Source organism: Aptenodytes patagonicus, chromosome 18 (assembly GCF_965638725.1).
Source record: "Aptenodytes patagonicus chromosome 18, bAptPat1.pri.cur, whole genome shotgun sequence".
NCBI lineage: Eukaryota > Metazoa > Chordata > Aves > Sphenisciformes > Spheniscidae > Aptenodytes > Aptenodytes patagonicus.
The window spans coordinates 8,593,825-8,607,837 of NC_134966.1; the positions used below are offsets into that span (position 1 = coordinate 8,593,825).

At 43.6% G+C, this 14,013-nt stretch overlaps 1 protein-coding gene across 4 annotated transcripts; it reads right to left on the reverse strand.

Moving 5' to 3' along the window:
* Positions 1-1,210: 1,210 nt before the first annotated feature.
* Positions 1,211-13,928, reverse strand: GBGT1 (globoside alpha-1,3-N-acetylgalactosaminyltransferase 1 (FORS blood group)). Of its 4 annotated transcripts, XM_076355444.1 has the most exons (9): positions 13,609-13,928; positions 12,864-12,958; positions 10,417-10,532; positions 9,242-9,304; positions 7,861-7,911; positions 7,727-7,762; positions 5,508-5,642; positions 4,392-5,064; positions 1,211-1,780 (listed from the first exon to the last, which is right to left on the reverse strand). In XM_076355444.1, the coding sequence occupies exons 3-9, from the start codon at positions 10,476-10,478 to the stop codon at positions 1,733-1,735; spliced, it is 1,068 nt and encodes a 355-aa protein (XP_076211559.1). In that variant the 5' UTR covers positions 10,479-10,532; positions 12,864-12,958; positions 13,609-13,928; the 3' UTR covers positions 1,211-1,732. The 4 variants fall into 4 exon arrangements, with proteins under 4 accessions (XP_076211559.1, XP_076211560.1, XP_076211561.1 ...); XM_076355445.1 differs by lacking the exon at positions 12,864-12,958; XM_076355446.1 differs by lacking the exons at positions 12,864-12,958; positions 13,609-13,928 and adding an exon at positions 11,272-11,374.
* Positions 13,929-14,013: the final 85 nt, after the last annotated feature.

Consider the following 14,013-nt stretch of genomic DNA (forward strand, 5'->3'; position numbering starts at 1 on the left):
AGTCGGGTGGGTAGGCAGACACTTACAAGTCACTTCCAAGATGCGTTTTGCTAGCAATGCTTTCCTCAATTATTTGATCGTGTGGACCTACGCGTGGAGCAGAACTGCAGGATTGGGGATTTAGCGCGAGTAAAGTGCAACCCACTCCTGTAAATGCCTTCTCCAGTTCCTGCTGTCCCTGAAAGCACCCATCATGTCACTGTCACTCCACCTGGAGAGCAGCTGTCGCTCTCTGCATGTTTCACCCCTGGGGATCCCACGGGGACTTGCTGGGGCAGCGAGGTGAAGCAGAGCAGGGGGGAGAAAATAGTAACTCTGGTGCCTGGAGCTGCCCTTTGAGATTAGAGCAAATCCCTGCCAAGAAAGGAACTCACTCTGTGTATCTCACATTCGCTAGCGAGCGACCAAGACTAGCTCCTGTGCGGACACAGAACAAGAGACAGTCCCTTCCTTGAAAAGCCACAGGCTAAACAGGTCAGACAAAGGGTAGGAGCGTAAAACCGGCCGTTCTGGCAGGGGGCTCACAGCCTTCCAGCTCCTTTCCACCACCGTGCTGCTTTTGCTGCATTAAGCCGGCCAGATGCACATGGCTATTCCTCGAGCTGGTTTTGTGTAGGGAATGTATAACTGATGTTCTTATCCTTCCTCATCTGCGTCTGCTCAAAGACCATTTCATTTCCATGCCCCCCAGCCACAGATGTCGCACAGAGAAGGTTTGACTAGGCCAGTCCTTTCATAACTATTGCTGCTTATCAAAGTGGTTCAAAATGACACTTCTGGTCAATAATGTCTGGTGACACCACCTGTGGGAGGCTTAAGGGAAATCCAAATAGGAACGAAAAAGGGTGCAAGTCTGGCTTAGTGGAAATGATTCTTGTCCTATCAGTGGGGAGAACGAGAGGATCACGGTCTGGCCCCACTTAGGATCATATTCAGTGCTGGAAGTTTCTGTTTCTTGCCGCCCAGAGAAGTGTTCCCTTTAGGGATGAATGCACCAGGCAAGTCACCAGCCGGGGCAAGGAAAGAAAAAGCCTGTCAGATGGGTTCTTAAATTAGATGGACAATGAATGATGAGTCTGTTCCAGCCGAGCAGAAAGGGACGGATGGAACAAGGGGCCCTTGGGAAGGCAACAAGCTACTGATCTGAGGCTTGGTTAAGGACAAACAGGGCTTGAGTCAGAAATACCTTGAAAGCATGATCAGACCCTCAGGCAGTGTAAACCAGCTGATGATTTATTTACATGCGGTGATTCACTTTTCATGCAGTACTGCGTGCGTGTTTCCAAGTCCAAATTCCCTTGGCACAAGGACACGTGAGACAGCATTGTCCCCTGTGGCGAATGGAGGAGGACCTCACATGCAAGAGTACCAGTCTGCTGCCTTGCTACCGTGTGCCTCAGTTTCCCCACTGAGCAATGGATGTTGGTGGGGAATTCAGATCAGAAAGTAGGTCCTTGTGAAGCTCCCACGCTGCCGACAAGCCTCAGGCTGCACAATCCAAATGAGAGAAGGAAAGCTTGCTGCTGGTGTTGGGGGAAGGGGATTAATCAGCAGGAGATGACAACAGAAGTCCAGGCTTTCATTAATTAGAGGAGGGCATGAGCTGATTCAGGGAGCATCTCCCACACTGCACTGGGGAGTGTGTTTCTGCAGTCACATTCTTCTGCTCCCTGGAGACATAGGGAGTTTCTAGGTACGGCTTCAAATCACAGCCCTGTCGAGCAGAACTGTGTCACATAACATGTGACACAAGACCTTCCCCTGGGGAGAAGCTGCGGGCCTGCCAGGAAGACAAACATGTTTGGCACTGCACAAATCAGGCTATTACCGTGTCAATCACAGGGCCTTGGATTCAGCCAAAAGGTGGCTAGGAAGCAGAGCCGGAGACCAAGCCTTTCACAAAAGTTTTTCAGAACAGGTACCCCAGAAACATAGACCACCCTCTATCACACATCATTTCTGCTGGAGAACTTCCTCTCGTGGTGGATTTAGTATAGGCTATGAATATCTGCACAGGAATTCAAGTAATTTAGTACAGCAGATTGAAGCCCAATGGCTGCAAATACAGGCTGCAAACACAGACCGGTTTAGAGCAGAATTAAGGCGTAAGGGGAATTAGCCATTGGCACAGCTGATCTATGGACTTGTGGCTGCTATATCACTTCATGTTTTTATTGGATCTGAATGCTTTTCTAAGAGATCTAGCACAGCCCAGCTATGTATTGTGAGCTTGATACTGACATCAGGAGATAAAATTATGGGGAGTCCCCTGCGCAGATCAGACTGGACAGTTCCTTCTGGCTTGTAGAAGAATCCATATGCATATGTACAGCAACTGGCATAATGAGACCCCAGTTTCTGTCATGGCTTTTGGACATAACTGTTTTACAAATAAGAAATATACAGCATTAATCCTGGGTTTGGTGGGACTATATCTTTTTGGAAATATTTGGATAAGGATCTTTCTTCACCCTCTTGGCTTAGATGATGTGCCCGGTTACCAGACATAGACATCTTCACAGGAGGTTCAGTTCTGGTTTAGTTGTTAGAGGGGTGTCTTCCTCCAGCACCACAGCACTAAGAACAGTCTGGAGAAAATATAATAGGGTAGACGCTTTGCTGGATAAAGCATGAATCTACAGACCCAGCTGCCACTAGGGGTTTTGGGCTGGAGGTATTTTGTGTACCTTATCTATATTATGGGTACCATGAAAGCTTTTCTAATTAGTCTTCTGGAAGACAAAATACCTACAATGACACTGGCAAGTGCCATTTTCAGCCTGCTCACACAGGACTGAAATGGCTCGTTAAGTCATCTGCAATCAGTGGTGGGGCCCTAAAGCTTTGAATACTTGATACACTGCCATACAGCAATTTTCTCATGTGAAGAGAAGCAAGAACAGTCAGGCACCTCTTCCTCATTTTCTCTCCCTCTGCCAAATGAGCCTTTTTTCTTTTCTTTTTTAACTGTTCCCTTAGAAACAGTCAGCTTAGCCCTTTCACCCCTGCTTCTCCTCTCCGTGCTGTACAGCACTGCCATTCTCTGCTGCTCCCCGTAGTCTCTCTCCCTGGTCACATTAAATGAGCATGGCGCAGACTTGCACAGCCCCTTGGTAGCATGCCTCGGGAGGTAACGGAGATGTTTATGGCAGACGTGCTGCGGCAAGGGAGGTGGCACAGGAACCTCCATGCTGTGACCTCAGGTGACAATTATGCAGTTGTCGTTGGCAAGCCATGGCTGTTCCCCTGTGTTTGGACACACACACCCCCCCCCGGCCTGTTCACCCGAGTGAGCCGTCAGGCTGTAAAGGCTGCAGAACGCCTGGTTCAGCTTCTCATCACATTCACGCAAAGCAAATGTTAACCCCAGCCTACTTCCAGCTCTAGACTGAACTCTCGGATTCACTAGAGCATTTCATTATAAAATGAAATCACCCTGTTTGCTGGAAATTCATCAGCTCTTACTGTCAATGCCAGCAGCTTCTAGCCAATTTATTTCACAGAGCTTAGAAAAGTTGGAAAGGACTGAAGCAATGGATAGGAACATGAACCTCTCAATACCAGATTTTCTGTGTTGGAAAAGATTACATGATCTACAGAGACATGTGAACCAGGGAAAAGGTTCAGAGCACATCTGTGATTGAAATAAACCCAAAGAAGTTCAGTCTGGGTCTGAGCTGTGCCAGTTCTGTCTAAATTCAAGTCTCCAAAACACAGATTGGAATTTGGAAGACAACTGCTATGTGAATTCACACTACTTGTCCTGTCAGACCAGGGTTCTTACTGGCAATGGCTGTCACCAGCTCTCTGCTGAGAAGGTCCAAGAAATCCTGCTGCACACTAACCAGGAGTAACTTGCCCTGAGCGCAAGTTTCCTCCTGATCCTGACAAAGGGTGTGAGTTTAAATCACAATGCAGGAAAATTTATTGCCCTGCAAAATTCTTTTTTTTAACTGAAAAGGTCTTTACTAAAACTCTAGGTCTTCTGCTCCACAGGAACGTCCAATACCATTTTGATCTTGCTAAGTTTCTGCTAGGCCTCAGGAAAACACTCAGGCAAAGGCATTTGCAGCCTTGCTATAAGGACAGCCTTGCATTTGATAACTGGCCTTTTGAATGCCTTTTTGTGTGCTGCAGCCTCAAATGGGATGCTTGTATTTACAAAGATTAGGAACCTAGAAACCTTTTCATTCTCACCTGCACTTTGGCTGCTGCTTCTGAAATGCATTAAGACTCCTGTTCTCCAGAGAAACTATCCACATGTTCTTTTCTCAGTTTGTTCACACTGGGAACAAAAATTCATGGTGGGGCATGTTCTGTGGGAGCTAATATTCAGTGGGCTAGACTGTGTGGAGGACATCTCTGCAGGGATCAGATGGTCAATCTCGTACCTCTTTGTAATTCTTATCTACTGTGGAAAAACGTATGAGGTGAATTTCAGGGGGCTTTGGCTTCCTGTCATCCCATAAATACTCTGGAGAAAGCACCTTGGAGGGTTTGTGGGAGAGGAAATGCCTGTTGAGATGACTTTCTTCCTGCCAGGCTGCCATGATCCCATTGGCTTTGTCCATCAGGATGGTCATGTGGCAAGTCTTGGTGAACTCATAGACTTTCTTGACCAGCCCTCCAAACACAGCTCCTCCGTAGTAGAAGTCCCCTTCTCCATCAGGGATGTAGGCTGCTGAAAAGCTCCTCCTCTCATAAGGGAATTGGCTTCGAGGGACATTGAAATAGCCAGGGTGTATGGCTGCTACTATATCACCCAGGGTCTCGGGCCCCCAGGCATTGTAGAACACCATGTCAATGTCCAGGCAGAAGAGGTAGTCCACCTCCTGATGGCTCGTCTCTGCTATGTGCTTATTTATGGCCTCCATCCTGCGCATGGAGATCTCTTGCCAGCTGGGGTATTTCTTGATGGGGACAATGACAAACCTTCGTCCTGGTTGCAGCTGGACATCAGGAATCGTCTCAGGGTTGTCAGTGAAGATATAATAGTTCACCCGATAGCCTTTCATGAAATGTTTCTCTGCTGACTCCAGGAAGTGGCCCACAAACCTCGTGTATCTGTGCAGACACAAAACATGAATAGCACAGCAGAGACAAGGGGTTGCATGGTGGATTATGAATGGAAGAAGACAAGGGATGAAGAGTGTTGACTAGCTATTGCTGCAAGGATGCATACACTACACATGCAATAGGTAAAGTATAGTGGAGGACAAGGAACAAGTGGATTATCCCTGCTTTGACCAACCAACCACCTATCTACAGTTCTAATTCCCAAGGCACATGCTAGTTCTTCAAAAATACTGACCATGCTTTAGGTACCTTGGGTGCCGAGTCTGTTACCTTGTAGGCTTGTGTGATTATGGACACAATACATGGGCATAAAAGTTTACTACAGATTGGGACAGATTTCAGCTCTGCTGAGGACAAGAAAAGCCAAAATGATCTTTCCACAGAGGAAGTACATCAACCCAAGAATTGTGCCCACTGAGGGGTTCACTTACTTTCCAATGGCAAAGGCTGTCACCCCTATGGTGAGATTCAGTGGCCTGTAGGCACTGTCTAGGATCTCAGAATTGAAGGTTCCTTCCCAGACGATGGGGGCCAGCCATGGTGTGACTGTCAGCACATCCTGACGCCTGAAGGAAAAGAAAAGGGGATGTTAATGAAATGCAACTGTTCCTTTTGGTTTCAAGGCCAGTAAATGGGAAAGAAACACTAAAGAGGCAGCTAGAAGAAGAGTGTGTGTATCAGCATTAACTCATTATGGATGGTATTATCTTCAGATCTTTTTCCCTGCCCTCTTATTTAAGGTTACCAAGCACAGACATTTCAGTTCCTGCGATGAAATTAAGCACTGTTTAACAAATTGGCAAAAACCCAAGGATCTACTAAAATCTCATTTAAGCTCATAGGACTTTTCTGCTGAGGAGAGTTTAATGACCACTGAACTCACAGAATGAGAAGCTATGCATATTTGCTATCAGTCTGATGCAGATTGCTACATACAGATTAAAACACAAGTAATAATGTGAAAATTACTATTAAAATATACCCCATTGCTGTGCTATTAAAACACAGCTTGCGGCATGACAGTTTATTTTTCCAGTATTTATATATAGCTTTAACACATTCAGATATAATTTAAAATTCTGTATGTGAGCCAGCATTCAAATGTGTAACAAAGTTATAGAAAATCCTTAATCTCCTGTGTGGGTAGTGGAAATATTGAACATACACGCAGCAGAGTCTGATTATGCCCTATTACAGCTATGCAATGCTATTTCAACTTTCTTCTTTGTTTTCAGGGTTTCTTTCTTACCTTTTTGATTTTAAAACAAGATGTCATTTATGATGTGTGATTTACCCTAGCCCACTCACATTCGCCCCAGACCATGATCTGTAGCACTCTGCTAATGAAATTTGTCATGCACAGCAAGGGCCACACTTGGAGGCTGAAGCAGTCTCCCATCTGACATGCTCCCAAGGCAATAATAGCACAAAAACCAAACCAAGGGACCTGTGGGGAACAGTTTGATGGCTGAGGCAGCAGTACACTTTCAACCCAGATCTAATACTTTCAGTCTGAGTGGATACAAGAATAACAATTTCACTCCCTCCTATAGTAATGCATATGATTAAAAGATTAAATTATTCAGGAAGAAGAATTTGGTTTGTAGAAAACGTACTAACTGTTCTCTTTCTGGGTTAATTATCCTTTTTTGGAAGGGAGGGGAGAGAGAGAGAGAAGAAAATCTGCAAGTTTGTTTCTCTAAGCAGGGCGCTTTTAAATTTCATTTTAAAGGGCTGCACTGGGTTTCCTAATGACTCATTTCCACGGTATGCATCCTCTCAGTGTGTGCTAGTGAACTCCCTTCAGAAGACATAGAGCACTAAAAGCTACGTGATTCTCTCCTCATTTAGTCCAGTATATACTAGCTGATTTTGCACATTAATTTATTCTAGTACGGAAGAGAGAAATATTCAGTCCTAGCACGTCCTGTTGAAATAATGGGGGGTGGGGGGGAAGGTATGTACCAACAGGGTGTGTTTATTAACATGCAAAAGAGTGGTGGCTGTTGAAGGTGAACTTCTAGAGATAAGAGTCAGGTCATAGGAGCTGGACCGAAGGAGACTGGTAACAAACACGAGCTGACAAGGAGCATTTGCCTAAGTCACTTCTTAGCTGCTGCTGCCTGAAACCTTCCATGTCTGTTTAAACTCACTGGTTTGACTGCTTCTCATAGAGTCTTGGCTGTGTGAGTGCCTGCGATTTGTTCCAGCATAAGATCCAGCAGGTTAGCTGAAACCATTGCTGAAGGTAATACAAGGCACTTGCTTGATTTTGCCCTGAAATGGATTCAAAGCTCTCCCACAGCTGGTTACAGCTACAACACCATTCCAGAAGGTATTTCTCATTGTCTTCCAGCTATTACATATCTCCCGTCTCAAAAAGAGCTCCTGGCAGCAACCGTGTAGACAGGCTGTGTGTGTGCGCTAATGTATTAATTGGGAGTTTACAGTAGGTGTGTTAGCAAGTATACAGTGACTAAACTCAATCTTATATCAGCATAGACAGCTGTAGACATACCCATATGGTTAGACTTCTCTTGGAACAAGGTACTGTTCAGTGTGTACCAGGACTTTGAAACTGTGAGTGCCACAGAGCACCCAAACCAAAGTCAGCAGAAACAAACAACAAAGTTCAAACAAAGAAACTTACTTTGGAGCCAGCACTCTCGGCTGCTGATAAAATAATCTGTAAAAAGGAAGAAATACCCACTGAATAATACATGAATATGCCCGGAAGAGAGGAACGGCAGTTTAAAGGTCAGGAAATAAAAAGTCAGTACTTACTGGGGAAAAAGCTGGATTAGCTTCTCTTCTGTATATTGGAGTTTCATGGAGCTGCATGATGGGGTGGGAAAAGAAAGGGATTGTAATGCTTTTCCTAAAACAAGAACCAGGTTCAGCTTCAGGACCTGCTGCTGTACTGACAGCTGTCCAAGTCCTCGCTCCAGGTGCTGTGCACCCTGCTCTGCCTGGTACCGAGAGTTAGACATTGCCTGTAAGCACCTTCCAGGGCTGCCAGACAAGTAACAGTTTTGAAACAGAACACACAACAGAACAGGGACAGAGAGATACTGGCAGCTCTCCGAGCCTGTGGGTAAATCAGAGTTTAGGGATCAAAATCTAGGGAAGCACATGCTTGTTGGGGACTGCCAGTACTCATCCTGTATGTGCTCCATTCCCTGCATAACTGTTCCTGTTCACCTGGAGGGCTGAACTACCTGAAATATATCACACTTTAAACAGCATTCAGAGAAATAAGCATCTTACTAGACACAATGTTTTTTAATGGCTTGAAATAATCAGAGATGCCTCTATAAGAGATAATCTTTTCCACTTGCATTTTTTTGTTTTGTTTTTACAAGATCAGTAGGTCATGATAAAGGGTGGGAAAAGCCGTGGCTTGTCATGTTACAGCTATGGTCCGCTATGGCAGTGAAGTCACTTAGGCCATGTACCCTGCTCCTCCACAGTGTAAATTCTCTTTTATGCAGCTTTGAGATAGCTTTTAGGACCCTGGCTAACTCAGTTAACCATACATTAGTTCGCATCACACAACGAAGCTGACCCCTTAAACTGTAAGGTTTCTGGAGAAGCAGCTCCCCTTTCATTTTGTTCAGAGCAGGCTTCTGGTCCACGACTCAAGTGCTGCCATAACACAAATACATTCGTAAAGCGAGTGGAAAGCACAGATCGTAGAGTGAAGAAGAGGAACATGATTAGGAGACTGGGGGGTTATTCCTAACTCTGCCAGAACTCCTTATGCGACTGGTCATTTCACCTCTCTGACTTATGTTTCTCCATCTAGCGAGCTGGGATACTTAATCCACATCTCAAAGCCCAGTGAGATCCTGTGTGTACATGTGCACGTGTGTGGTTACACCCTGATAAATAAAGACAATGTTAACCTGTTAGTCATGGTCTCTGTGACCCACAACAAACAAGGCCTCACTCATGCTGTACAAATACAGCGCTGTCCTGAAGGGCAAGCAGACTAAAGCAGAAAAGGTTGCATTATTACCATTTTGGTTTAAGAGAGTGACTAATTATAGATTCATAAAATAAAGAACAAGTGACTACTTGTTAATAACTACTTATACTGTCAGTGAAGTACAGCTCCTGTAACAATGATCTGTGTTATGAATTACATACAAAATGGGATACTTACAAGATTTCCGGGCAAGGAAGGTAATACGGGAGGTAGTGCACTTTTCCATTCCCAGCTGTAATCCTGAGATAGCAAAGAAACATTTTAAGATAGGCGATGTTGAAAGATATCTTCCTAGAATTTTCCAAGATCTTCTCAGAATCTGGCACAGATTTGGAGAAGTAACTCTAGCTAACTGCTTGTCTACTTTACTAATCAGTGTAGGATCCAGTGTATTGACGTTTTAATGTAATATACTGCTGCTAAGGCATAAATGGGAAGCTCGGGACAAAACGAATCCAGAAGCATCCAGCTTGTAACATCAGGTCTAAGTATTTTTATTTACACGAAGTGGTCTGCAAAATGTAGCTCTACATGTTTTTGAAAAGCGTACACACATGGAGACACATAAGGCAGTGCTCAAAATGGATAAATATGCAATATACACTGATGTGACATACTGACACTTCCTGGAACTTTAAATGCTGTGTGTGCGTCCTTTAATTTGCGTAGCAGACAAATAGGCTGCATAGACTCTTTTCTCCCTTCAGTTTTGATCACTATTTAGATTTTTATATACAATCACTTAACTACTGGTGAAATGCAACCACCCACAATGTGAAATAAGAGCAAATTGCAACATCGGAAATACAGTATAATTAAGAATAATTTAATAATGAATAATTTAATACTTAATAGAAATGCCTGATCTCAGATTCCTTTCAAACAATGTATGAGTTTGCTCAAGAGAATCTGTAAGGCATACTCAGTAGTCAATATACTCAAAGCTACATTCCCAATGTTTGAAAGCAACAATGTTTGATAGCTACAAAGCTATCCCTAGTTACACTGGAGTGAGTTTGGACTGTTTGAGGAGACAGATAATCATCTCTTTTAAGGCCTGAACTGAAACGTAACTGGAATATTCTGTACTTGAACATTTGTTTGAGAGTCAGATACGGTGTTAGCAGCCTAATTTAGACACAATTGGTCTTTTTTTCTCTCTCCCTTCAGAGGCTTCTCCCTCTACTAATGTTACTTTATCTATTGTATGAATTACTGTTCTTTCTTACAGCTCTAACAGGGACTTTCCATGAAATGCACTGCCTAGATTTTTCTGCTACTACGCTTTTTACCACAGTACAGATATAGACAGGATGTTTTAAACATGACCAAGCTTGCCAGCAAATGCTTACCAGATAAACGCAGTAACAACAGACAGACAGACAAGAGATCCCAATGCTTTCCTGGAAATCATGTCTTCTAGACTAGAAGAAGGAAGGGCAACTTCTTACTCTCAGCAGCTTTCAATCTGCAAAGAACAAAAAAGCAAGGGAAATTGGCTATAAGTATCTCACTATGAGAGAAATTGATTATTTTATTATGGAAGCATGAGGCTCTCCAAGCAGTTTCATTTTAATTCAGTCTTTCTGAAATCAGGAACACAGAAGGAACCAGACTGTAAGAGCCAGACCACTTAGTCACTGAGGCAGTTCCTGTAAACTGTTCGAGAAACCTCTCCATTTCAGTGAGATCTAATCACAGTTACATGTGCGTGGGGAGCCTTTCTGATTTGATTCTAGTTTCTGTAGATTCCATTTATTCATCTAAAGCACACACCCTTTGCAATAAACTCACCAAAACCAATCGTATCAGGTAATAGGCAGAGCTACCATTTTAGCTCATAAACTCCATCTTTCACAGAAGAGTAACTGCCAGAGACAGCTCCCTCCAAAGGCACACGTAGGAGAAAGGTAAACTGAGGTCCAATACAAGCAAAGAAACATTACATGACAATAATAATGCATACTGGGTAACGATATTTCTCTGTAAGTCAAAGAAATCACTCCCTTTTCAACAGCCATAAAAATCAAATTCCCCTAGCTCAGCTGTCTTACCTTAAAAGCTCAAATTAATCCTTTTTCTCTTCATAGGGAAGTAAAGGTTCCCACAGTGTGAACCACGGGACAAACACACAAAGCCTTTGCATGTGGCCTCCAAAGGGGCTTGTTACAAGCACGTGAATTGTTATAGGCTACATTCATTATTACCTTTAGTGAATACAGAATTACGGTACTGCGGATAAGACTCCTGTGTGTGCAAGCTCACTTCTGCCTCCTCAGCATCCTCTGTGTCCACATAAAGCGCTCTTCTGCAAAGCAAGCTTTCCAGGCTGCTGCCGTAGGGACTGTAATGCAGTCTCGAGTTAGAGGAAAGCACTTTCTAGCATGTGACTGGAGCCTGGGGGGGGGGGGGGGGGGGGGGAAGGGGCTGTTTGTCAAACTCCTATTTGTAGACAGTCAGTAGCATTGATGGTAGTGGGAGGAACCGGTACAGGGCACTTCTTTGGGGGAGGCTGAAGTAAGCATGACAAAGATCTTTTCTGTCCTGGCCTTTGGTAAGGCATACAACAGTTCCGATGGATCTGAAAAGTCAGTGGCGATTTTCCCGCTTTAATTTCTTTGGTTATAAAAAGACAGGTAACAAAAAGTTCTTTAATTTGCTTTATTATGCCATACAGAAATCTGCTCTGGTGCTTCTTCCTCACTCTCCTGTCAGCTGATCTAATCAGCTTTTACCAAGAAGCATCACAAAATCCCACTTTAAAAAAAAAAAAAAAAAAAATCTATCTCAAGGCATTCCACCATTTAAAACCTTCATGGATTCATGCTGAGCAGTTCTGGATTCTTGCCTAAAAATGCCACAGATCCACAAATGTAGAAGGATTTGCAACCAGCCTTTCCCCTCTAGCTGGTATTCTGTGCTTTGACCAGTTTTATCTAACTCCTGTGCTAATTCTGTAATGAGAGCTGCTACACCAATGCCAGGATTTTTCAGTGCCACGCATCTGACCTTGTGCTTGATGCCTCCGGCACATGCAAAATGGACAAGTGTGCAGAGGGGGGTTCAAACAGTTGCTTTTCAAATGTTCTTTGAGAGCTGGGTAGACATAGGGTGGGTAGGCAGCCCATGCCAGTGCTTTACTGCCCTTCTCATCAGGAGGCTCCCTGATTTCCAACCAGGATCTCACTTGCTGCAGTTTAGGTCTGTGCCTTTTTACGACAGTGATCGTGCACCTGGAGACTCCCTTTACATATCTAAAGTCTATGATGTTTCCTTCCCCCTTGTATTCTGTGAGCTCAACCACCACAACTCCTTCACTCTTTCTTTGTAGATTGTTAACTTCAAGACCCCTGATTATTTCTGTCCGTTCTGTTTGGACTCTCTCTAATCAGTCCAAACCAAACCAAATACTCCTGCTGAGCCCTCACCAGTATTAAGTCAAGCAGGATTACCCCACAAAACTGAAATGCTGTGACAGGTCATGTATTCCTATATGACACTTACCTGCTTTGCAAGAAACAGCACTGGTGATGACGTTCAGCCTGTGGCCAAATGTCATCCACGCATGTTCTCTACGGAACCTCTCCTAGCCAGGTCTATGACATATAAAGCCTTGTACTTGACTTTATGGAATTATACTACATTTTCAGGTAATTTGTTTTTCTAAAACATCAAGCCTTGATTGAATTCTGTTTTCCGTGGTGCTTGCAGCCCCTCCCAGCCTGATGCCACTTTCCAGTTTCATAAACATCCTCTCAAAATTTCCCCCCAAAGCATAAATGAAAACATAAGACAGTACCGCTTTGCAGATAGTCTCCTGGGGATTCTCATTTCCTGCACCTGACCATCCTCATGCACTTATCGCCATGGCGTACAGAGAGCAATAGCATAGAGCTTGGGTGACGGGGAAGGACAGAGGATAACAAACAGATAGAATAAAGGAGAATAAAACTTATCCTCAAATTGAATAGTAAAATTAACACAGAATAAAAAAAGAAGACATGGGCATTCTGGCTATTTTAGTGCAGTTTTAGCTATTATAATAGGCATAGTGTACTTCCATGTGCCTTTACAGAGTAAACATCTAATCCCTCAGGAAAAGTAATACACATTTTGAAATATTGCATCATTAGGAGCACAGCTGATGCATTCCCCCTTTGCTTCAATTTCTCTGTTACAAATCTGCAAGAACATTGGAGCCAGATGAGTTCAGAACGTCTCCTTGCATCTAAAACCATCTCGTTGACATTTACCGTATTTGTCCTCAACTAATTTACAACTCTAGAGTTCACAATGAATGCAAACAAAAATGAAATAGATGTGGTTGCAGTTAGTGACAGAATCTCCTAACAAACAGAAAAACGGCTAAGGCATTTTTAATAGTTACTCAGGCTCCTCAAATTTGTTCAGAGAGGTTTTTTAAAAGCAATATGGTTGAAAGTAGCTATATTACTCCTAAATGAACTTGCTTGACCTCCCAGAACAAAGCAGTACTTTATCTTCAAGCCCTGCCTTGGAAAGCATTCTGGATTGCAGATAAATACCTCACTTGTAGACCATTCCGTGGAAAATATTCTTTGCAGATCAGCTATTGCAGATTTTTAAGTCTGTATTTCAGATTTCTAAAACCGAAGTAATGAGCTGCGAGTACAGTGTTGTTCAGAATGTGAAGAAAGAGAGGATATCCGTGGGAAGGGCTTCATCTGTGCGGAAGAAAAAGTTTCCTTGATGGACTCCGTTGTTAAACGGACTGCCTTTAATTATTGTAACTTCAGACTGCGCCATGACACAGACATATTCAATCATGCCTGAGTCTTGAACATGAACTTCAGTACAAATCCACTGCTTGGGCTTCTAGCTTTTCAGATTCTCATATTACAGCTAGCACCGTAACGAGTTAACTTTACTCTGGCTGAGATCCACCTAGGAAGCACTGCACAGAGTCCACA